We start from the raw sequence: 23,768 nt of genomic DNA on the forward strand, positions 1-23,768 counted from the left end.
AGCTCTGGACGGGGGAAACTGTCGCCGGAAGCTCTGGACGGGGGAAACTGTCGCCGGAAGCTCTGGACGGGGGAAACTGTCGCCGGAAGCTCTGGACGGGGACTGCACACTGAGGGCCTGATGCATGGGGCTGGCTTTGGAGGCACCAGAACAGTAACACGCACAACACAGGGCTAGTGCGAGGAGCAGGAACAGGATACACTGGGTCTTGAGGACGCACTGGAGGTCTGGAGCGCACAGCCTGCGCAACCCGTCCTGGCTGGATTGTTACTGTAGCCCTGCATGGGCGGAGTGCTGGCACAGGGCGAACTGGGCTGTGCTGAGGAATGATGGCTGCCGTGTGTAGAGCAGGCACAGGGTAGCCTGGGCCTAGGAGACGCACTGGTGGCCAGATGTGCTGAGCAGGCATACTCCTTCCTGGCTGGATGCCCACTCTAGCACGGCACTTGCAGGGAGCTGGTATCGACCGCACCGGACTGTGCGTGCGGATGGGCGAGACCGTGCGCACTTCCGCAGAGCACGGTGCTCTCCACGCCAAACGCTCCCCATAATAAGCACGGGGAGTTGGCTTAGGGCTCACCCCTGGCCCAGCCAAACTACCCGTGTGCCCCCCAAAAAATATTTTTTTGGGGCTGACTCCTCTCCTCCTGAAATGGAGGATATAATGCCTCATACCTCCGTCGTTCTGCCTTAGCTGCCTCCAGCTCCTCCTTCGGGCGCTTGTACTCCCCAGCCTGGTGCCATGGTCCTTTACTATCTAATATCTCCTCCCATGTCCACGACTCCAAGTAGTTTTCCTGCTGCTCCATCCTCCGCTGCTTGGTCCTTCTTTGGTGGGTGGTTCTGTAACGGCTGTCGAAGGGAGTAGACCAAGGCGCAGCGGGTTGAGTGCTCATAATTAACTTTATTTATAACACTAAACAAAACAAGAAAAACCCACAACAGCCAAACAGTACTGTCAGGTACACGAAACACTGAACAGAAAATAGCCACCCACAAACACAATGAGAAAAAAAAACCCTACTTAAATATAGTCTCTAATCAGAGGCAACGAGATACAGCTGCCTCCAATTAGAGACCAATCCCAAACACTTCCAACCTAGACATAGACAACCTAGAATAAACATAGAAATAGACTAACACAGAACATAACCCAAAAACCCTAAAACACATAAAACAAACACCCCCTGCCACGCCCTGACCAAACTACAATAACAAATAACCCCTTTTACTGGTCAGGATGTGACATTTTGGGCTGTCACGAATCCATGCTGTGATTAGTCTACTCGCGGTTGAATGTTTTTAAGTGTCATTACCTCAAGACAAGGGCTCATGAAAAGTTTTGCTTCTAAAACAGTTACAAGAGATTTGTTATTCAAAAGTGGCCGTTCTGGGTGAAACTTACTACATAAGTGTTTGGTTACATTGTATGATGATCATGTTTTACCAGTCTGTCATCGTCACATGGCACTGCTTTTGGGGTAATATGATCCTTTCATTACCTAAAATAAAATGTACCATCCTCTAAGATAGAACTACCATTTATGGTGCATGCAGTCACCATGAACTTAGACATGTTGCATTTTGTGTGATTGTATCGTTATTCTCCCTGACGAAGACCAGTGCAAAAACTTATCCCATCTGATATTTTTTGATTTTGTTCTATTGAACATGCCACCATAGAAAAGGCATTTTAACTTAATGAAGAACGCTTATAGGTCCTCCTTGGGTTTTTTCTTAACCAAAGAGCACCTTTATTCTACAAGGATCTACTAGTATTGTATCCTGTTGCTTTTATTTTTCAAGGTATTTCATTAAACGGAAATCCTAAAAGTTTTTATTTATAAGAAAGGGTCTATACTTTGCCATTTGTGGAGTCAATATCAACATACTTTTGCGGTAGATTTGTAGTATTACACTTCAATATTCTAGCGACCATGTGTTGATAAGCGCAGATATTGACTCCGCCAATTGAGTATGCTTTCGTTGATGCAGCTGATGGCACACAGGGCTACGGTCCAGAAGATTAAGGGTTCGCCGACCACTTACGGACAAGCTCACTCTCCCTGCCTGTTTCCATTACAATATGGTTTGGTATCACATTTGATTTGAGATGGTGCTCTTCTAATGACCTGTGTGCTGTGACTGACTGTCTTTGAGCCTTTGTTTTTGTTCTTTCATTTTTTTTTACTTCAAATGAGAGGTTCAGAAATTGGATAGGCGCGGTTGTCTCTCTGAAATAAGGGAATAGAGAACACCTAACAATCCTCCCCTGCCTTTCAGCCCGTTAACTTTGTAATTAGTCCTCTGTGAAAACTCTGAAACATTAAATACTATCTCAGAGGATATTTTTCACATTTGAAAACGGATTTAATTGAGGGCTGACTATGGTGGTATTATGATTTAAGATGGACATTAGAAACGCAGAATTTACACATAAAAGAAAGTCGGCATTGCTTTGATGTTTTAGACTTGACTAACAAGGGAATCCTCCGATAAACATTTGCTATGCTGTTTCAAACAACATTTTGACTGTGTTCTTGTGCTTTATTTGGTCCCATTTCAACACATTCCAAATTACTTGACATTATGCTTTATTAAAAAGAAGGTCATGAAAATAGCTCAGCCCAATGGAAGTAATGGAATGCTCTTTGGTATTTAACTGGGGCTGATATGGTTATTAGGTTATTTGTTTCCTTGAAATACCTGTTTCTGGTCGTTTTAGGACTTGCAAATAATTGTATTGCTTTTAGACAAACTCCCCTTATCCTTTTCCTTCTCTCTTCTTGTCCTGATTCAATATATTTTGCCATCACAATCTCCATTATTCATTCATGCTGTACATTCACCGCTTTACCCTAGTTATTTCTAAGTAAATCTTCTTTGTTTTATGAAATAGCTACTGTCGCCAATAATGCATTGCTTTGTAATTTAAATAACTTAATTTCCTTCATGTGACAAAGGTTTTTTATTCATCATTTGTTTGCCAGTGGAAACAAAACACAAGCTCCTCTCTCCCCTGCCCAAAGCACATCAAATGTAACACTGAGCATGATGGTGTCATACAATATTGATGGAAATCAATTTTAAAGCCGGAAATAATGCGTCAAGGAGGTGATATGTGACACAGAGGAATTTTGTGGTAGTATGATGCTTTCAAACAGCAAAGTGGTTTCAACCCGACAGTGTTGCAATGACTCCAATAAGATTGTGATAAAGTGAGAGCGGGTTTAGGCCCTGCTGTTACAGACCACCATTCTAGGAGATTGTGATCGTGTAAGACAGACCACAGAGCTCCTCCTCCCTAAGACTGACAGTGATTTTAGGATAGTGAGACAGTGATTCTGCAAGTTGATTTGAGACTGCTCTGAGACTGTGATTGTTCGAGGCAAATCGAAATAAAAATGGACAGAGTGAGACTGACTCTGTAAGACAGATGCTATGAGGCTCATGAGGGATAGTGGTTCTTCAAGACGGAGTTGATGTCTGAAAGCCAGCCACTGTAGATGTAGAAGGTCTGAGACACTCAGAAAATATTCTGTGGGACATATGTAGTTGTTCCATGAGATGGCTACAACCCAGTGATTCTACAAGGCGGAGCAGTGGCAACCCTATGAGAGTGCTGAGTGGTAGTTGTAGGACCTGTGAAAAGTAATGATACCACAGTGCAAACTGAGGTGTCCTTGCCCTTGGCTGAGCTCGCATGGTGCAGCTACAGCAGATGGAGGAGCTGCTTTGACTGCGCTGTGCACCCCAGGACTCACCGCTGGCTGGTGTCAGCGCGCCTTGCTCTGGGTCATTATGCATGAGGCCTGAGTAATAACACGGTGATGGATTATAGGTCACCTCCGCTCCCTTCTGACCTTCCCTTCCCGTCCCTCCTTCCATCACGCACCGGTCCATTTCCAACAGGGAGCAGAACAGAAGCACTCAGCTCTGGCTGAGGACAGACAGAGCAATTAGCACTGCAGGATGGACTGCAGGTTCTCCTTAGGTCAAGATTCACATAATCCATCCAGCTACTCCAGCGGTAAACAATCTATGCGTAAACTATGGGATTAGCATACAGTATTGTAGTTACTACGGGTGTCTGTGCATAGAGGTGGTGTAGATGAAAATGGATCAGTCTAGAGTCTAACGTATAGCAAGTGGGTGGAAGATACTACTGTCTCCTCCTAGCGTTAGCTGTACCATAAGCTTAGATGTCCTGATCTATCGTAGGGAACAATAGTAGATTCCACTCTTGGTGTCATGGCTGTATGATCATTTAATGCTATGATAATTCAAATTAATTCAATTTCCTCTTATTAGCTGACACAGTGAAAGGGGGTGTACATTTCTTAAGAATGTGTGTGTACTCATTGGCTATTAGGGAGTTCTCCTCACTGGTCCTCTCAAATGATTCTGCTGATCTGTCCTTCGCACTGCAACAACGTTTGTTTCATGGGTTTGATTCGAACATGAAAGAAATAATAAGTTAAAGCAAACGTTCTTTGTTTAAAGAAATGGGTGGGGATGGCAGTGGTTGTTGCAATTAGTGCTCTGTACTTTTATATGGTATACTAATTACAACATTTTTAATAATGCAGATTTTGGCTGGGGACCTGGAGATAGGTCTTTGGGGCTTCTGTCTCCAGAGATCCCAGGAAGTTCTGTCTTTATCAAGGGACTCAATCCATTTATATGGAGAAGCACTGCATAATTCATCTGGGGCTGGAAGAGTCCGCTTTCTACTGGCCAGCCATGAAGGGATGAAGGCTGTAGACTGCATGGAATTGGAAAAATGGAGGTGTGTGTTTTCATGAGAATGAGTGTGCATGTGCTTAAATCTGTGTTGTTTGCTTTTCTGTGTGATCTGTGTATATGCAGTGTGCAGTTGTTTGTTGTTATTAATTTACTCCTTTGTTAAATGTGTTGGTGGCCCACATTTCGGTGGTTTGCACGTTACAGTGTGGCTTTAAAGGTCTCCATATTTGTGGTCATAGAGCTGAGAACCAATTCTCATTGTGGTTTAACCCATCTTTACTGTTCACTCATGGATCAAATCCCCCTTGGCTCTTACTAACAGCCACTCTAACCATAGTGCTATTTGCTTGACTTTGAGCGTTTAACTCAGCCAGTGTTCCATTTTCACCATGCATACATAATAATCATAATCAATCAGCATTAGCCCATCAAACTAATGTTTACATCCATTAAAGTGACTTAGTAGCTGAATTATGGTACAATGTTTCCCTCTCATTAAAATACAACAACAATTCATAATCTGCATTTTAATGCACTTCTGTCTGGTCACGGATGATGAACATGTTCATCTATCATTCTAATCAGGTGTTAAAAGATCACCCCCTAGGACTAGATCCTCAACCAGCCTGTAAACTGGAATGTTGACCAGGAGTTAAGCATCAGAGCATCATTCAAAATGTTTCGCTGGGGCTACATAAAGATTGATACATTGTACTACCCAGTCGGATGTTAGTCAGCAGATCCCTACAAGAAGGTATCCTTTTGGAGGACATGTGCTCGGCATAAATTCATATGTATATCCCGAGGGATTTGTTTTCCACCAGAGTGACCTTTTGCAGATCAACAATCAAAACAAAAACAAAATAAACCCATTTTCCTGTGAAACCTTCAAGTCTCATGCGGTGGTACGTTTTTGTTGTGGTTTCATAGATTTGCCTTCAAGTCATCCACTATTCCCATGCCCCTATAGTCGAAGAGGCCACATAGAAAAGTTAGAACTCAAAGCAACAACAACTCACAAAGCTGAACATTAAATAGAGGCAAAAAAACGAAACAAACTGATACATTAAGTGGTCGAAACAGTAAAATGAACAATTGTTGTTGATTGTAACCGAAATCCAAGCTGCCAAAATAGGGTGTATAAGATATGCTATGAGGTAGATAGTGAAAGGTACAATGGATGCTCAGATTTTTAGAGCTTGATTTGGTCGCAATGTTTGTAACGTCTGTGCTGCAACTAGGGTTGGCACATAGTGTCTACAATGGCTGTTTGTGGCATTGAGTCTCTAACAAGTAATAGCTATTTGCAGTATACAAAACATTAACAATCAGCGAAACCTGTATGATAGTATGTGTACTGTACAGTATGTCAACATTTTTGTCGACACCTCAGTGTTCAGTTGCTTTTTTCCTTGCGCTTTCGCCTTCAATACAATATTTTTCTATGGCTCTATCTATTTGGTACGCCTCTATGTGGACAGCTTGTTTGTGAAATGAATAGCAAAAGAATGACCTGAGGGTTGGAGATTAACTCTTTGGAGAAGATGATGTTGCTGCTACAGTACGTGAGGCGATCTCTCCGGCGGGATACATAGAGCTAAGACTCTGAGAAAGGTCAAACTCCCACCGTCTCGCCTTCAGAATTACCTTCTCCAACCATCGACCGTAATGTCAAGGTCTCCATTTGCATGGAGATTGACCCATACCAGATGTGTTTGATTCCCTTTGATCACAGAATACATTGTTGGAACAGTGATGTAAGAATTCACAAGACTTTTGGCCTTGTCTAGGAGAATGTTGTGCACTGTGGATTTGGCTCTCGGTTGCATGTGAGTTATCATTTCAGCAATTGTACAATATGCACGATCTAGTCATCTGTATGTTCATATATATCAGAGAATGCAGAGTGTTTTCACACCTTAGTCTCTGTTCACCTCACAAACCGTACATAATGTCTGTGAGGATTTTAATCTTGTGTAAGATTGTAGCATGGATTTTCTGCACGGAATAAAGGGCTTGGACAAAAACATCTTGTGTGAGAACAAAAATGAAAGCATATGCTTATTACTGTAGCATTCACTTCTGAGTTGTGTTTTCGCATTGTGTTCATCTTTATGAAGGTAAATATCTTTGGCAAGCTAGCTACAGTTGAAGTCAGAAGATTACATACACCTTAGCCAAATACATTTAAACTCACTTTTTCACAATTCCTGACATTTAATCCTAGTCAAAATTCCCTGTTTTACGTCAGCTAGGATCACCACTTCATTTTAAGAATGTGAAATGTCAGAATAATAGTAGAGAGAATGATTTATTTCAGCTTTTATTTCTTTCATCACATTCCCAGTGGGTCAGAAGTTTACATACACTCAATTAGTATTTGGTAGCATTGCCTTTATATTGTTTAACTTGGGTCAAACGTTTTGGGTAGCCTTCCACAAGCTTCCCACAATAAGTTGGGTGAATTTTGGCCCATTCCTCCTGACAGAGCTGGTGTAACTGAGTCAGGTTTCTAGGCCTCCTTGCTCGCACATGCTTTTTCAGTTCTGCCCACAAATTGCCAATAGGATGGAGGTCAGGGCTTTGTGATGGCCACTCCAATACCTTGACTTTGTTGTCCTTAAGCCATTTTGCCACAACTTTGGAAGTATGCTTGGGGTCATTGTCCATTTGGAAGACCCATTTGCAACCAAGCTTTAACTTCCTGACTGATGTCTTGAGATATTGCTTCAATATATCCACATAAATTTCCTGCCTCATGATGCCATCTATTTTGTGAAGTGCACCAGTCCCTCCTGCAGCAAAGCTACCCCATAACATGATGCTGCCACCAACGTGCTTCACGGTTGGGATGGTGTTCTTCGGCTTGCAAGTCTCCCACTTTTTCCTCCAAACATAATGATGGTCATTATGGCCAAACAGTTCTATTTTTGTTTCATCAGACCAGAGGACATTTCTCCAAAATGTACGATCTTTGTCCCCATGTGCAGTTGCAAACTGTAGTCTGGCTTTTTTATGGCAGTTTTGGAGCAGTGGCTTCTTCCTTGTTGAGCGGCCTTTCAGGTTATGTCGATATAGGACTTGTTTTACTGTGGATATAGATACTTTTGTACCCGTTTCCTCCAGCATCTTCACAGGGTCCTTTGCTGTTGTTCTGGGATTGATTTGCACTTTTCACACCAAAGTACGTTCATCTCTAGGAGACAGAACGCGTCTCCTTCCTGAGCGGTATGACGGCTGCGTGGTCCCATGGTGTTTATATTTGCGTACTATTGTTTGTTCAGATGAACGTGGTACCTTCAGGCATTTGGAAATTGCTCCCAAGGATGAACCAGACTTGTGGAGATCTACAATATTTTGATTTTCCCATGATGTCAAGCAAAGAGGCACTGAGTTTGAAGGTAGGCCTTGAAATAGATCCACAGATACACCTCCAATTGACTCAAATGATGTCAATTAGCCTATCAGAAGCTTCTAAAGCCATGACATAATTTTCTGGAATTTTCCAATCTGTTTAAAGGCACAGTCAACTTAGTGTATGTAAACTTATGATCCTCTGGAATTGAAATACAGTGAATTATAAGTGACTTTGTCTGTAAACATTCGTTGGAAAAATGACTTGTGTCATGCACAAAGTAGATGTTCTAACCGACTTGCCAAAACTATAGTTTGTTAACAAGAAATTTGTGGAGTGGTTGAAAAACTAGTTTTAATGACTCCAACCTATGTGTATGTAAACTTCCGACTTCAACTGTATGTCGACCAAATTGTTTTTTTGTTGTTTATTCCATGTGTGAAGCAATCTATTTGTGGAGGAACCATGATAGCTTTTGCCAAGCCAAATATTTAAGGAAAGTCTGTTAACAGAGAACACATTGGTGTGACTGATGTTTTGGATCCAAACACTGCACACACCATATGATTATTTTGTTTATCTGGCTTGGCTTGGCATGTAATCAATCTATACTGCTGGGAATGAAAACAAACTTGCTCGCCATGCGTTTGAATATCAGTTTGGACATGATCAGCACTGAAGTCAGCATAAAGATCTCATGACTCACTGGACAACATTTGATGACAGAGGAAACTTCACCAAATAGGCAGAGATTTACAACTAACAGCAAACCACACTTTTGCTGAATTCCAAATGTATTCCTAGCCCATACTTCCTACGCATTCCTGTAAATCTGAAACAATTGGATCGGTGTAAATAATGTGGCAAAAATCCCACCCATCATTTTACACCTGATCCTGATCCTGAACCTGATCCTGATCCTGAACCTGATCAATCTGATACTTTTAGCAATATCCTGCGGTAGTGCCATGGTAGTTGATTTGGAATTCAGTACTAGTTGAGGCCCTAACAAGGTTTCTCCCTCATCAGAAACCCTAAAAGGAGGTCAATCACCACTTTGAGCACAACATTGCCATTCTCTTTTGTCTTTGCTGTCAGCTTGAGTTTTGCTGACACACGGCTCATCAGGCCAAGGTGTAATTCAATGTGTTCCTCCTGTGATATATTGCTGAGTGCGGGTGCCGTATCCTTTTTCCTGCATATCCTGCATTTTGCTGCCAGGAGCTCGGGTATGACGGGAATGTCAAGGTAAATTATGCATCCACTCTTTTTTCCCCACAAAGAGAATGGAATTAATCAGAACACACTGTAGGTGGGCGTGTTCGTTAATGTTCCCTTTTGACACGGGCCATAGTGAGTTAGATAATAGCGTGATCTCATGGGTGAGAATGCCTCATTGATCACCCAAATTTTAGTAATAGTCATAGAACCATTGGTTTTCATAACCAGGTTACCCTACACAGTTCATGAAGAATCATGCATGGCAGAGTTCAATAATGATTAACCCTTTTTACCTGGAATTGCTTCTCCAATATTTATGAGTTTGTGATTTTGAATAGGGGGATTGTTTAATGGGGGGATAACAGACACTCTTTGGTCAGCTTGGCAGGCTTTAAATGGGCTTCAATCAGGCATATTGGTGCACCTCATTTCAGGTTCTACATTTGAATCTCATTCAATGTTCTCTCAATACAATTCACTCACTCAGTGTCGTCTTACTACATTCTGCTCTTAGGCAATAACAGTTTGGTCAAAGACAGAGGAACAAAACTTTCTCCAGACATGTGGAGTGACAGCATGGAGCAAATAGCAATAGTCATGACAAATCTTCACAATGCTGCATGTTATGAATAAGCATAAATATGCTAAGTAGGACAGTAGGATTACGGTTGTTTTTCTAATCGCTAAAATGCCTCTAAAATGCTATCCTTCATGCATGTGGACTTATAACTCTTCATACGGTACCTTTAACATCGAAATTCACTAGCTAGTACTATTAATATTGTATTACCATGTGACTTGCATAACACAGCATGTAGTTCCCAACATGCAACAGGGTTTTCCAGTGTTTCAATACCCCTCTGGTATCCCCTGAGCCCAGTAGCATGGTGCTAGGTCTGTCAGGCTTCTTTCTTTCAGCAGTGTACAGTATGTGGGGAAGAGTGGGGTGGTCTGTGTGAGGAAGGGCTGAGTGGGTTTCTCTAGTCCAGTGTGTGGACGAGGGAAGGGTGAGCGTAATTGTACTGAAGTAGGATAATGCGAATGCAGTAGGATAATGTACAGACTGTGAGGGAGGAAGAGAGAGGGGGTGTAGCTCTAAAAGATCTTGGCCATGTATCAGTGGAAGGCCTATGACAATGAGCATAATGTTTAAATGGGATAATTAGGACCAGGTTAAGTAACATTTTTTGCACTGGTACAAAATATGTATCAATCATTTTCCGAGGAGAATAGGAGCAAAGCTAGAACATGAAAGTCAACAGTGAGTGATGTCACTTTAATTGTCACTTTAATGTTTCATTCATTATCTTAATATTAATGTGTTATTGATCTACTTTAATGTTGTAGCCTTATTCACAGGCTTAATTAACCTGGCCCAGCATTTGAATAGAAGAGTTTATCCATACTTAAAATCAATGGGCCTTATTATGCATAGAGCTTGGCAGTGTGCAAAGTATTATGTCTCTAAAATGGCTAAAACCTCTCAGTTGCTTTTCGAAATGGAAGATGGAGTTTGACATTTTGTTCTAAGGAGCATGAGGATGATCCACAGCGGAAAGCATTTTAGTGCTCCCTCTAATGCACTAATATTAGCAGTTCCATGAACTGTCCCATATTAATTATGCTCATAATTCCCTCCAATCTCTCACAGATGCAGCTCCATTCTGGACTAATCTCACAGTGAAGCCTCATTGCACCATGCTGCTGATGATAAAACTGAGAAGCCAAGTGTGTTTTAGTGCTATACTTCACAATTTATTTGAACCACAGACGGTTCCTATAGGCCAGGGTTCCCCAATCGGTGGCCTGCAGGCTGAATTTGGCCAGCGTGTGATTTTATTTGGCCCCCCAAGTTTTCTGAGTCATTTTTTATTGCTTTTTTTATGTTGGACATAAAATACTGTTAAAACACCAGCAAATCAGCTCCAATTGATTTTAATTTGGGAAATCTGTTTGGGATTCTTGCGGTCAATTTGCAGTCTACAAATGATATATAATTATGTTCCGGCTCCCTGACCATCCGCTCAAGAAAAAATTGTCAGACGGCTGAATCTAGTTGATGATCCCTGCTGTAGGCTACATTGGCAGTCAACAAAGGATTACATTTCATCATTAATCATAATAACAAATAGTGGTGTTTATTCAGGATATAAACCCAGGTTCAATGTCGCAGATGAAGACGCCATGCAGTGAATGCTGATGCTTTTTACTATTTTTCCCACTATGATCAATTGTGCAATACTGTATGATTTCACTTAACAATGAATTAAACTGTGGGGTGATTGAACTTAAGGACACAGCCTATTAAATCCGTTTCCTGATTAGCAAGAAAAAAACAAAAACTTATTGGTTGGCACATTTACATTTCTGATGAAGTTGAAGGCATGGCCTTGCATCTCTTGCCCTTGCTCCAGTGACAGCCAAAGTGATTATAATTACCATCCTTGTCAAAATCAAAGCCAATGTGTCTAGACACAGTTTTATGATGGCAGATTGGGCATGACCCTATAAACAATAAACAACTCTACCCATCAGCTCTTTCATCTTAAGTGACTTTATCCAAGCTAAATGAGATGAGCGTATTAAAGAGAAAATGTATGTCTGAACAGTAATCTTCCCCAAAATAAATCTTCACTGGTGAATATGTTCCTGTAGCCTTTTAAGAAATATATTAGCTTACAAAATAGAACACGCAAATAATATTTTGAGAAAAAAAAATCTAACATAAGCTAAATCAAGTCCTTACAGTGAAATTCTTACTTACAAGCCCTTAATGCTTTAAGAAGTTTTTTAAGAAAAAAAAAGTGTTAAGTAAAAAATAGATAAGTAAAAAATAGAAAAGAAAAGTAACAAATAATTAAACAGAAGCAGTAAAAAAGCAATAGTGAGGCTACTGTATGAACAGGTATAGAGTCAATGTGCTGGGGCACCGATTAGTTGAGGTAATTGAGGTAATATGTACATGTAGGTAGAGTTAAAGTGACTATGCATAGATAATAAACAGAGAGTAACAGCAGTGTAAAAGAGGGGTCTGGGTAGCCCTTTGATTAGCTGTTTAGGAGTCTTATGGCTTGGGGGTAGAAGCTGTTAAGAAGCCTTTTGTCATTCAGACCCCTATATGGCATTCAGTTCTGTTAGTGTCCGCAGTAGGATGGTGACCTGCAGAGGTGAATTGAGGTGACATTAGACAAGCAAGGATGTTGTGCACCTTGTCACCTTACCTTACCTGGCTATACTGCATACCACTCGACAAGGCCTTCAGTTTTGAGCAATTGAGCTCCATAGCTGGGCTATACTGGTGGCCCTACAGTCATCTTGAAATACCTGAAATAGGCTATATGGGATCATAGAAATAGAATGACAGAATTATAATATAATTATCATTCTATTTCTATGTATGAGGGAAAGCCTGCACAATGCATTCAATACTGTGGGTTTTTACCACTGAAAAGCCTGCCCCACACATGTTATATAATTATTTTTTTTAAAACATCAACCAATTAAAATGTGAACATGTAAGCCCATGAATATGATTTAATTAACTAAATGTTCCTCTAATTTCTTTGGGTTACGTCATGACCATGTTGGCATGTAGTCTTAACTGTGGACCTTGAACAACAAGCGAGGCATTTACTTAGACACATAGCCAAAGACTTTCCTCTCCTCTCAGCTGCCGACCGCAGTTGTGTATAGTAGAAAGGGGACCTCAGCTGGTGCTGTTGTCGTGACAACCAAAAAAAAGGCGCATCAGACTCTCGTGAAGGGGGCAGCAGTGCGATGTATAAGCGGGGGTGGGGTAATCGGGTAGAGAGAGCTCTAGAGTGAGAGGCGCTGGTGACTGGAGAGGACTGAATTTCCTCCCCACCTCTAAAGAACTCTGCTGCCTGTCTATAGCAGCCTTTACGCGGGAGCTGAAAGCACAGTGGAATACAGGGCTTTCAGAGAGGGTTTACGGAATATATGTTTTCCTCCAAGCCATTTTGCTTTCGTTGTTTCAACGCGTATTTATCGTCCTCAACATCATAGAAACCCTTGGTCACACTTTGTCGTGGAGTAGGTTATTGCCAAGGGTCGGAGCGCCACTTCAATTCCCTTTTATAAGTCCAAACACTTTCTCTGGGATCTCTGCGCGTCCGGTTCGAAATGCTGGTCGGAAGGAGACCGTGTTGGAGGCAATTGCAGGCTTCTTTTTTCAGACTCCTGTGTCTTATTCCTACAGGGTTCCCCGTCCGAAGTGTGGATATGCAGCGAGCGACCGACAACATTACTATCCGTCAGGGTGATACAGCGGTTATCAGGTAGGTCCCTGTCCAACTTTCCATTCATCCGCAGCCTCTAAGTGATGCTGAGTTTTGTATGCGAAGCATAGAACCAGCATGGAATGAAATGATCAATGATTCAATTGACACGTTCGCTAATGTTTAGGGCTACTGATGCCTAATGTTATCTAATTTAAAAATATTAAATGTCACATGATGTGTTTTACATTAAATAGGACATCAACTAAGTTAAATACTCATCAGTAGGGTATGAGAAATGTAGCAATAAAAATATACATATTTTTTGAAAGTGTGGATTTCAAGAGACTTATTTTCATTCTGATCTGATATGCGATTTGATGTTGTTCCGTAGCCTAGTTTATTATGTAGTCTATGCCACTGTCACATTATCATCCCCAAACTGCAAAATAACGACGTAGCCTAATTTAAACGACATTGCCCTGGTATTCATTCGGTAATCACTGAAAACGTTAAGTGTGTCATAGAATTGCCCCAAAATGATGTCCGGGAAGCGGAAGATTATAGGAGGCTACTCTTTTCAATGGGGGAGAGTACAGGCAAGTGCTGCGTGGGGTAGCCTACAATACATAACGATGCAGTTTGATTTAGGAATTGCACAACAGCCCATATTACCCGGTTATAAAAAATAAGTCCAAAGCGCCATAAAAGCTTCACTGTGAATGAAATCCATATTTACTTTGTGCCAATTATGTCGGGAGTAGTTTTAGCCTATAGTTAATCACCTCCCAGACAATGCAAGCTGTCAATTTAAGGCTATTATGTTATTGTTGGACACAGATGTCATTAGTCACGTGGTCACAGCCATGTGTTTTTGGACTGGCAGGTCAGTGAGGGGCTATGATTACCCCTCCCCCTCCCAAAACTAATTCTTTGGAGGGGTCTATGCAAGACACAACAACAATATTTATCTCTTTAACTCACTCTCCCTCTCACACACACCTGCTGATTTTTTTACCACTGAATTGAAAAGTATGCTAATGTAGAGTTTATTTGTGGCGTAGCCTACATGGTTAAGAATGAACCATAATGACTGAAATGTCTGAAAAATAGCTAGGAGGAAATTTTGCATTATCGATGTTATGTATGATATTTTTATTTTTGTGTAATGTTAAATGAGAGCAGTCTGATCTTTATAGAGCAATGTTAGGTTTTATACCCATTGTGAGGTACATGCATTGCACCAGACAGAGACAAAGAGAGTATTGTTTTATATTCGCTGACTGCAGTAGACGGGTTGTCTATGGAGTTTGGGAATCATTGACCCAGACACGCCCCTACAGTGCCTCTGCATGCCAAGCTGTAGTATTTTCTCTATATATACACTACATGACCAAAAATATGTGGACACCTGCTCGTCAAACATCTCATTCCAAATTCATGGGCATTAGTATGGAGTTGGTCCCCCCCTTTGCTGCTATAACAACCTCCACTCTTCTGGGAAGGCTTTCCAATAGATGGTGGAACATTGCTGTGGGGACTTGCTTCCATTCAGCCACAAGAGAATTAGTGAGGTCAGGCACTGATGTTGGGCGATTAGGCTTGTCTCGCAGTCAGGGTTGAAGTCAGGGCTCTGTGCAGGCCAGTCAAGTTCTTCCACACCAAACTCAACAGACTCTTTCTGTATGGACCTTGCTTTGTGCACAAGGGCATTGTCATGCTGAAACAGGAAAGGACCTTCCCCAAACTGTTGTCACAAAGTTGGAAGCACAGAATTGTCTAGAATGTCATTGTATGCTGTAGAGTTAAGATTTCCCTTCACTGGAACTAAGGGGCCTAGCCCGAACCACCTCCACCAAACTTTACAGTTGGCACTATGAATTGGGACAGGAAGCGTTCTCCTGGCATCTGCCAAACCCAGATTCGTTCGTCGGACTGCCAGATGGAGAAGCGTGATTCATCACTCCAGAAAACGTGTTTCCACTGCTCCAGAGTCCAATGTCGGCAAGCTTTATAACACTCCAGCCAACGCTTGGCATTGCGCATGGTGATCTTACAATTGTATGCGTCTGCTCGGCCATGGAAACCTATTTCATGAAGCTTCCGATGAACAGTTCACGTTGCTCAGTTTGGAACGCGTTAGTGAGTGTTGCAAACGAGGACAGATCATTTTTACGCGCTACCTGCATCAGCACTTGGTGGTCCCGTTCTGTGAGCTTGTATGGCCTACCACCTCGCGGCTGAGCCGTTGTTGCTCCTCGACATTTCCACTTCACAATAACAGCATTTACAGTTGACCGGGGCAGCTCTCGCAGGGCAGAAATTTGACGAACTGACTTGTTGGAAAGGTGGCATCATATGATAGTGCCACGTAGAAAGTCACTGAGCTCTTCTGTAAGGCCATTTTACTGCCAGTATTTGTCTATTGTATGGCTGTGTGCTCAATTTTATACACCTGTCAGCAACGGCTGTGGCTGAAAGCCAAATCCACTCATTTGAATGCATGTCCACATACTTTTGTAAATATACTGCTCAAAAAAATAAAGGGAACACTTAAACAACACATCCTAGATCTGAATGAAAGAAATAATCTTATTAAATACTTTTTTCTTTACATAGTTGAATGTGCTGACAACAAAATCACACAAAAATAATCAATGGAAATCCAATTTATCAACCCATGGAGGTCTGGATTTGGAGTCACACTCAAAATTAAAGTGGAAAACCACACTACAGGCTGATCCAACTTTGATGTAATGTCCTTAAAACAAGTCAAAATGAGGCTCAGTAGTGTGTGTGGCCTCCACGTGCCTGTATGACCTCCTACAACGCCTGGGCATGCTCCTGATGAGGTGGCGGATGGTCTCCTGAGGGATCTCCTCCCAGACCTGGACTAAAGCATCCGCCAACTTCTGGACAGTCTGTGGTGCAACGTGGCGTTGGTGGATGGAGCGAGACATGATGTCCCAGATGTGCTCAATTGGATTCAGGTCTGGGGAACGGGTGGGCCAGTCCATAGAATCAATGCCTTCCTCTTGCAGGAACTGCTGACACACCCCAGCCACATGAGGTCTAGCATTGTCTTGCATTAGGAGGAACCCAGGGCCAACCGCACCAGCATATGGTCTCACAAGGGGTCTGAGGATCTCATCTCAGTACCTAATGGCAGTCAGGCTACCTCTGGCGAGCACATGGAGGGCTGTGCGGGCCCCCAAAGAAATGCCACCCCACACCATGACTGACCCACTGCCAAACCGGTCATGCTGGAGGATGTTGCAGGCAGCAGAACGTTCTCCACGGCGTCTCCAGACTCTGTCACGTCTGTCACATGTGCTCAGTGTGAACCTGCTTTCATCTGTGAAGAGCACAGGGCACCAGTGGCGAATTTGCCAATCTTGGTGTTCTCTGGCAAATGCCAAAAGTCCTGCACGGTGTTGGGCTGTAAGCACAACCCCCACCTGTGGACGTCGGGCCCTCATACCACCCTCATGGAGTCTGTTTCTGACCGTTTGAGCAGACACATGCACATTTGTGGCCTGCTGGAGGTCATTTTGCAGGGATCTGGCAGTGCTCCTCCTGCTCCTCCTTGCACAAAGGCGGAGGTAGCGGTCCTGCTGCTGGGTTGTTGCCCTCCTACGACCTCCTCCACGTCTCCTGATGTACTGGCCTGTCTCCTGGTAGCGCCTCCATGCTCTGGACACTACGCTGACAGACACAGCAAACCTTCTTGCCACAGCTCGCATTGATGTGCCATCCTGGATGAGCTGCACTACCTGAGCCACTTGTGTGGGTTGTAGACTCCGTCTCATGCTACCACTAGAGTGAAAGCACCGCCAGCATTCAAAAGTGACCAAAACATCAGCCAGGAAGCATAGGAACTGAGAAGCGGTCTGTGGTCCCCACCTGCAGAACCACTCCTTTATTGGGGGTGTCTTGCTAATTGTCTATAATTTCCACCTGTTGTCTATTCCATTTGCACAACAGCATGTGAAACTTATTGTCAATCAGTGTTGCTTCCTAAGTGGACAGTTTGATTTCACAGAAGTGTGATTGACTTGGAGTTACATTGTGTTGTTTAAGTGTTCCCTTTATTTTTTTGAGCAGTGTATATTGTATCAATTCACTTTAAATGTTCTCCTACATAAGACTATCGGAGCACACAATCATGTTCTAATGGCAAATCACATTCAGATATTATATTGAAGACATTCATTCAATAATTATCTAGCGTCTCTAGACCTGAACATTTATATCACACTACCGTTTAATTAATTGTCGCACGTGTCGTCTGTAAGGAGTGAGGGATTGTACACATTTAACGTCATCATCTGATGCAGCATAAGACCTATTGAAAGTTACAGTAAAGTGACAAACATTTAACTTTCAGTTTAGAGAACTATATACTAGATCCTCTCACGGTGATGCAGTAGTGCCACAGTGGGAATATCTGAAAACCTGTGTTAGCCTATAGCCTATATTGTTAACCTGTAGGTCAAAGGTGTGCTGATCAGTCTGATGTTGTCACAGCCAGGCCCAGCAGGTTTAGGACCTATAATCCACTTACTGGATTTCCTCTCACTAATCGCTTCCATCAATTCAATTACTTGATCATCAAGTCAATCAATTCCAACGTAGTTACTGTTAAATCTTACTAAGGCTCACCAATTGATATCCGTTTAAAAATCCAGTCAATCAGTTTACTCAGTGCATTAATTTCCTTCAATTAAGAGTGAGTTTAGCCGTCACCTGGCCTGTACAGTAATATATGTTCTACTCAGTGCCTAGTTGTTTCCTTCCATACAGTGTCACTCAGTGAGCCTAATATTAAAACATGATTCCTGAAGTTACATTCGTGAACATAAGTTGACTTCAAGTTGACTTTTTAACAGTTAACTCCATTATCAATGACTACACAACAAACTGCAGTTGTGTGCCCAGTAGCCCAACCGAACAACATGCATTTTTCACTCCCCAGTTTCAACAGACAAATCGGATAAAAAAAATATATAAAAGAACAAGGGCCACTGAGAGAACTTTCAGGGTGGGCCCCAGGGTAGTCATTTGTTGCATGAGAAAGTGTAGCCAATGTGATTCCATAAGCTGGTTTTGCCGTGCTGCTGGGATATCCGTGGCCTAGAGAAATAATATAGCCTTGACTCCATTACCGATGCCTGCAGCTTAGTTATGACATTACAGGCATAGGTGGAGCTGAACCCTTAAAGAAACAATTTTGTTACACAGTAGCTGTGGTGTACTAGTAACAATGTTCCTAAGATGACGAAGAAAAAGGGCCTTATAACACATGCAAGTAAAGTTACTAAAATAATTGTCCTTTTTCAGCATCAACACTTTGATATTGATTAAAATAAAGGTTTTGTAAAGGTTATTTTAACCTCATTTGCTTGGCAAGTTAACCTGTTAAACCCTAAGATTGTTTAAGTCAGTCTCGGAACATGAGATGAGATTACCATAACATGAATGCATTAGTACAGCAGTCTATGTTGAGGCATTCTTTAGATTAAGTACTATAGAGGTCCGCTGTGGTTTAGAATCATGCTGATTACGTTTTATTGACGTCTTTGGCTGACATTTGACTTAATACCAGTTGAACATTTTCTTCTCTGCGTGCTTCAACTAAATTCATATCCCAAACGTCTTGTTACATCCCCAAACATTTAGATCGCAGTGAAAGTGTCCCACATTCTGAACTACTTTGAGATTGATACCACGTCAACAACCCAAATTAATCCTTCTCAGTCACAGTGAATCACGGTTGGATCTCAAAGTTATTTTGTATCTCTTTGCAGCATTTCTGTGTCACAATGCTTTACTTTTTAATTGCTTTTTCACTAGTTGGCAGTCCATGGCCTGCAGGGTGTGTTCTGATGTGGGAGAAGCGCAGAAAATTGACAATTGCTTATTAAAGCATTAATGACACAGACACCGGGATTGCTCTCCTCCGGGTCAATTATCATTGATTTGACAATATCCGCTCCCTTTCGTGGTATTTGGGTGGAGATCATTGTGGGCTTGTGTTTTGCCCTTAGGCCCGGATGTCACAGACACCCGAATATCCCTTTTCAATTAAAGTATGAAAGGCTCAGTGCGTTTGAAACCCGCTAGGTTCAGATATCAGACATGTGAAGCAGGTTCTCATTGAGATGTACCGACATAGCAGACCCCGTGTAGCATTTTAAAGCTACAATTTGGGATCTGGGAATCCTTATAATGGTAATTTCAATTATTTATATATACATATAAAAAGGTTACATTTCACCAGCCTCATCCTTCAGTTGTATACCAAAATGTGGCGGGCTGGCTGTTTTGTTGTTTTTAGAATCCCAAACAATAGCTTTAATATGGTCCCCTATGCATCGGATCAGGATCAGACTGGAATACATTGTGGTTTGATGGCTAATGTGGCCTTGAAAGGATGGTGCAATGTTATCTAGGGAATTACTATCTCCTTAGAGTATACTTCAGCTCACGTTTGAAGGACATCTCATTTTATTTAACATTTTCCTGTAACATCTGTTGTCAAAACAAGATTTTTCTTCTCTGCTGTATAGTTGTTCAGTTGAAGTCGGAAGTTTACATACACTTAGGTTGGAGTCATTAAAACTTGTTTTTCAACCACTCCACAAATTTCTTGTAAACAAACTATAGTTTTGGCCAATCGGTTAGGACATCTACTTTGTGCATGACAAGTAATTTTTCCAACAATTGTTTACAGACAGATTATTTTACTTATAATTCACTGTATCACAATTCCAGTGGGTCAGAAGTTTACATACAATAAGTTGACTGTGCCTTTAAACAGCTTGGAAAATTCCAGAAAATGATTTCATGGCTTTAGAAGCTTCTGATAGGCTAATTGACATCATTTGAGTCAATTGGAGGTGTACCTGTGGATCTATTTCAAGGCCTACCTTCAAACTCAGTGCCTCTTTGCTTGACATCATGGGAAAATTAAAAGAAATCAGCCAAGACCTCAGAAAAAAAATCCTATATCGACATAACCTGAAAGGCCGCTCAGCAATGAAGAAGCCACTGCTCCAAAACCACCATAAAAAAGCCAGACTGCGGTTTACAACTGCACATGGGGACAAATATCGTACTTTTTGGAGAAATGTCCTCTGGTCTGATGAAACAAAAATAGAACTGTTTGGCCATAGTGACCATCATTATGTTTGGAGGAAAAAAGGTGACGCTTGCAAGCCGAAGAACACCATCCCAACCGTGAAGCATGGGGGTGGCAGCATTATGTTGTGGGGGTGCTTTGCTGCAGGAGGGACTGGTGAACTTCACAAAATAGATGGCATCATGAGGCAGGAAATTTATGTGGATATATTGAAGCAACATCTCAAGACATCAGTCAGGAAGTTAAAGCTTGGTCCAAATGGACAATGACCCCAAGCATTCTTCCAAAGTTGTGGAAAAATGGCTTAAGGACAACAAAGTCAAGGTATTGGAGTGGCCATCACAAAGCCCTGACCTCAATTCTATAGAAAATATGTGGGCAGAACTGAAAAGGTGTGTGCGAGCAAGGAGGCCTAGAAACCTGACTCAGTTACACCAGCTCTGTCAGGAGGAATGGGCCAAAATTCACCCAACTTATTGTGGGAAGCTTGTGGAAGGTTACCCAAAACGTTTGACCCAAGTTAAACAATTTAAAGGCAATGCTACCAAATACTAATTGAGTGTATGTAAACTTCTGACCCACTGGGAATGTGACGAAAGAAATTAAAGCTGAAATAAATCATTCTCTCTTCTATTACTCTGACATTTCACATTCTTAAAATACATTTGTGATCCTAACTGAGCTAAGGAAGGGAATTTTTACTCGGATTAAATGTCAGGAATTGTGATAAAGTGAGTTTAAATGTATTTGGCTAAGGTGTATGTAAACTTCCAACTTCTTCAACTGTAAGTATACCAGTGCCCAGGAATTTGGTCTATCTACAGTATGTTAGACATTCCATCTTTTGTGGATGAAACCAGATAAATGATGCCTACTCAATACTGTTTCCATGTAATTTGGGGCATATTTTCAAGTGTATGGAAGGATGGAACACTTTACAGCTCATTTAATATTATTTGTTTTCAAGGCTACTGAAACATACCCAAACCTCTCCAGTATTAGTGTTGGAATGTTGTCAATTCTCATTATAATGAACAGGCCGTTTTATTTTAAGTTTATCTACTTTTTGGTTTGTGGTGGGATTTACAAAGAGATTGCCTCTGAGTGTTGAAGGATTTACAACAGAGAATTATTCAAGTGTTGATTACAATACTAGCTGCTATTGATCCCAGCAGAAAATGAATGGCTTAGCTAACTGTTGACTCACAGATCCCAATCCAAATCCAAACCTCACAGTTAAGAGATTATGACCATTTGCATAATTCCACTACCGAAAATACATTTTCATTGTTCTCTTTAAGAACTGCACATTGATAATTTACTGTAAATACCAGACTGATTATCCTGTCTGTTCTCTGTGTGGTCACTTTTCTTAGACACATGTTTTCAAGTCCAAAAGTTCCACTAAATCTATTAGAGTAATGTGGTTGTGTTATTATGACCGTATAAATCACCCATTACCTCTAACAATTGCCAAGTCATTGACTCCAAACATGGATTTTCAATTTGGAAGAGCAGTTATTGATAAGTAGTTCGTTAGCATACTCAGAAGGAGGGCACTTACTGTAAGTGTTCATCTCCAGTACTGTAATGTTCATAGGGGCTTAACACTCTACCAGGAATCCTTGGCAAGTGACCCACAGAGGACATCACTGGGCGCCATAGATGGCATAGATGATAGAAACTAAACCAAATCTGAACACATTTACATAATTCAGTTATGAGACATGAATGGCTCTCGTGTCCTGATTTGAAAAATGTGAATTCAATTACTTTGAATAGGTCAAATGGTTTTTGTGTTCCTGTTATGTCAAGATCCTATTGTAGAAATATTTAGCTTAAATAACAAATAGGGTCAAGTGAAACTTTTTTTTTGTACTATTAGTAATGTTTTGCAACTATTACAATGCTTATACATGCTGCAACCATATCACAAGCATTGTCACATTTTAAATAGGAAAAAAAACATTGGCTGGAACTCCATAAGGAGAGAAACTGTGCTACACAATTTCACATGTCGTCTCCCCTCCCCCCGCCCCCCGAAGGACCGCTATCTCTCAACAAGTCATCCGACTGAGTGCAGGTTTTTTACAGTTTAGAGCCTCCCAAGGGCTTTTAGCATCTCTCACGGTGCTGTCCAGTGCTGCTCTGATGGGGTAGTGACCTGATTCAAAGCCGGGGAGACCAGGGACAGACAGCATTAGTACAATCACCACATAATCCTCTCTGCTTCTGCCCTCGCAGAGCCAGGATTTTCAAATCAATTTCATTTTCACCCATGATGCGGTTACAGTTTGAAAAGATGTGCGGCTGCCAGCTTCGTCATTATCTCCCTGTCCCATTTTGTTTTGGAGAATGAGGTTGAAGGGAGGGAGGGGTAGCGTAGTGGGGGGATGGGGGTGTTTGGTTGGACATCTCCCCAATTTGAAGTTCCGTCGACAGTTGAGACATTTCTGCGTCATTGAGATTGAACCATCTGAGAGCCTTCTGTCTGTGTCACATGCTGAACTGGAGTTGAAGCGGTCGAAGGCTGTGCACGTTGTGTAGTTGTTATTGTGAAGATTACATTTTTTTTGACGAGGCTGGCCGATCTTCGTGTTGGTGCTCTCACCTGGATGGATGTCTACTCTAAAGGCATTTTAGAGGTTACTGGAGAAGTTTTTTGCTTGACAGTTAGGCATTTATTTGGCTAAGGCCTAGTTTGTTTTCTCTGTCCTTAAACTTTCTCTCAGCTTCCCAGAATTCCCTGAGCTCCCTTCAGCTTGGTGATGTGTCAAAATCACTGTGCATATTAACATATCTATCAGGTTTTTATATCGTCATACCATCCTTCTCTCATCCCAGGATTTACGGTATTACCGGCTTAGTACACAAGGGGGTGCCAAAAAAAGCCTGAAAAAAGCCCATTGAGTGTTGATTACGAGAAAGCTATCAAAATTAGCACATGTAATAGCGAATTTCCATGGAGTTTGCTAGCTAAATATGCTAACAAGCGCAAATGAAAATAATTGAGTAGCAAAGACAGGAAATCCAGCTCCTAAAGTTATGTATATATAGGTAGGAGCTA

The 23,768-nt window shown here is 41.7% G+C and overlaps 1 protein-coding gene across 5 annotated transcripts in view; it reads left to right on the forward strand.

Moving 5' to 3' along the window:
• The window catches only part of LOC106580806 (limbic system-associated membrane protein), a 1,288,197-nt gene that overhangs the window by 1,130,010 nt on the left and 134,419 nt on the right, over positions 1-23,768 (forward strand). For 4 of the 5 annotated variants that reach the window (XM_014162260.2, XM_014162258.2, XM_014162259.2 and 1 more), the window contains exon 2: positions 13,542-13,620. In XM_014162260.2, coding sequence (XP_014017735.1) covers positions 13,542-13,620 — 79 coding nt within the window. Of the gene's footprint in view, positions 1-13,102; positions 13,621-23,768 lie in introns of those variants that run through there. The other variant, XM_014162256.2, reaches the window with a different exon arrangement.

Source organism: Salmo salar, chromosome ssa20 (assembly GCF_905237065.1).
Source record: "Salmo salar chromosome ssa20, Ssal_v3.1, whole genome shotgun sequence".
Lineage (NCBI taxonomy): Eukaryota > Metazoa > Chordata > Actinopteri > Salmoniformes > Salmonidae > Salmo > Salmo salar.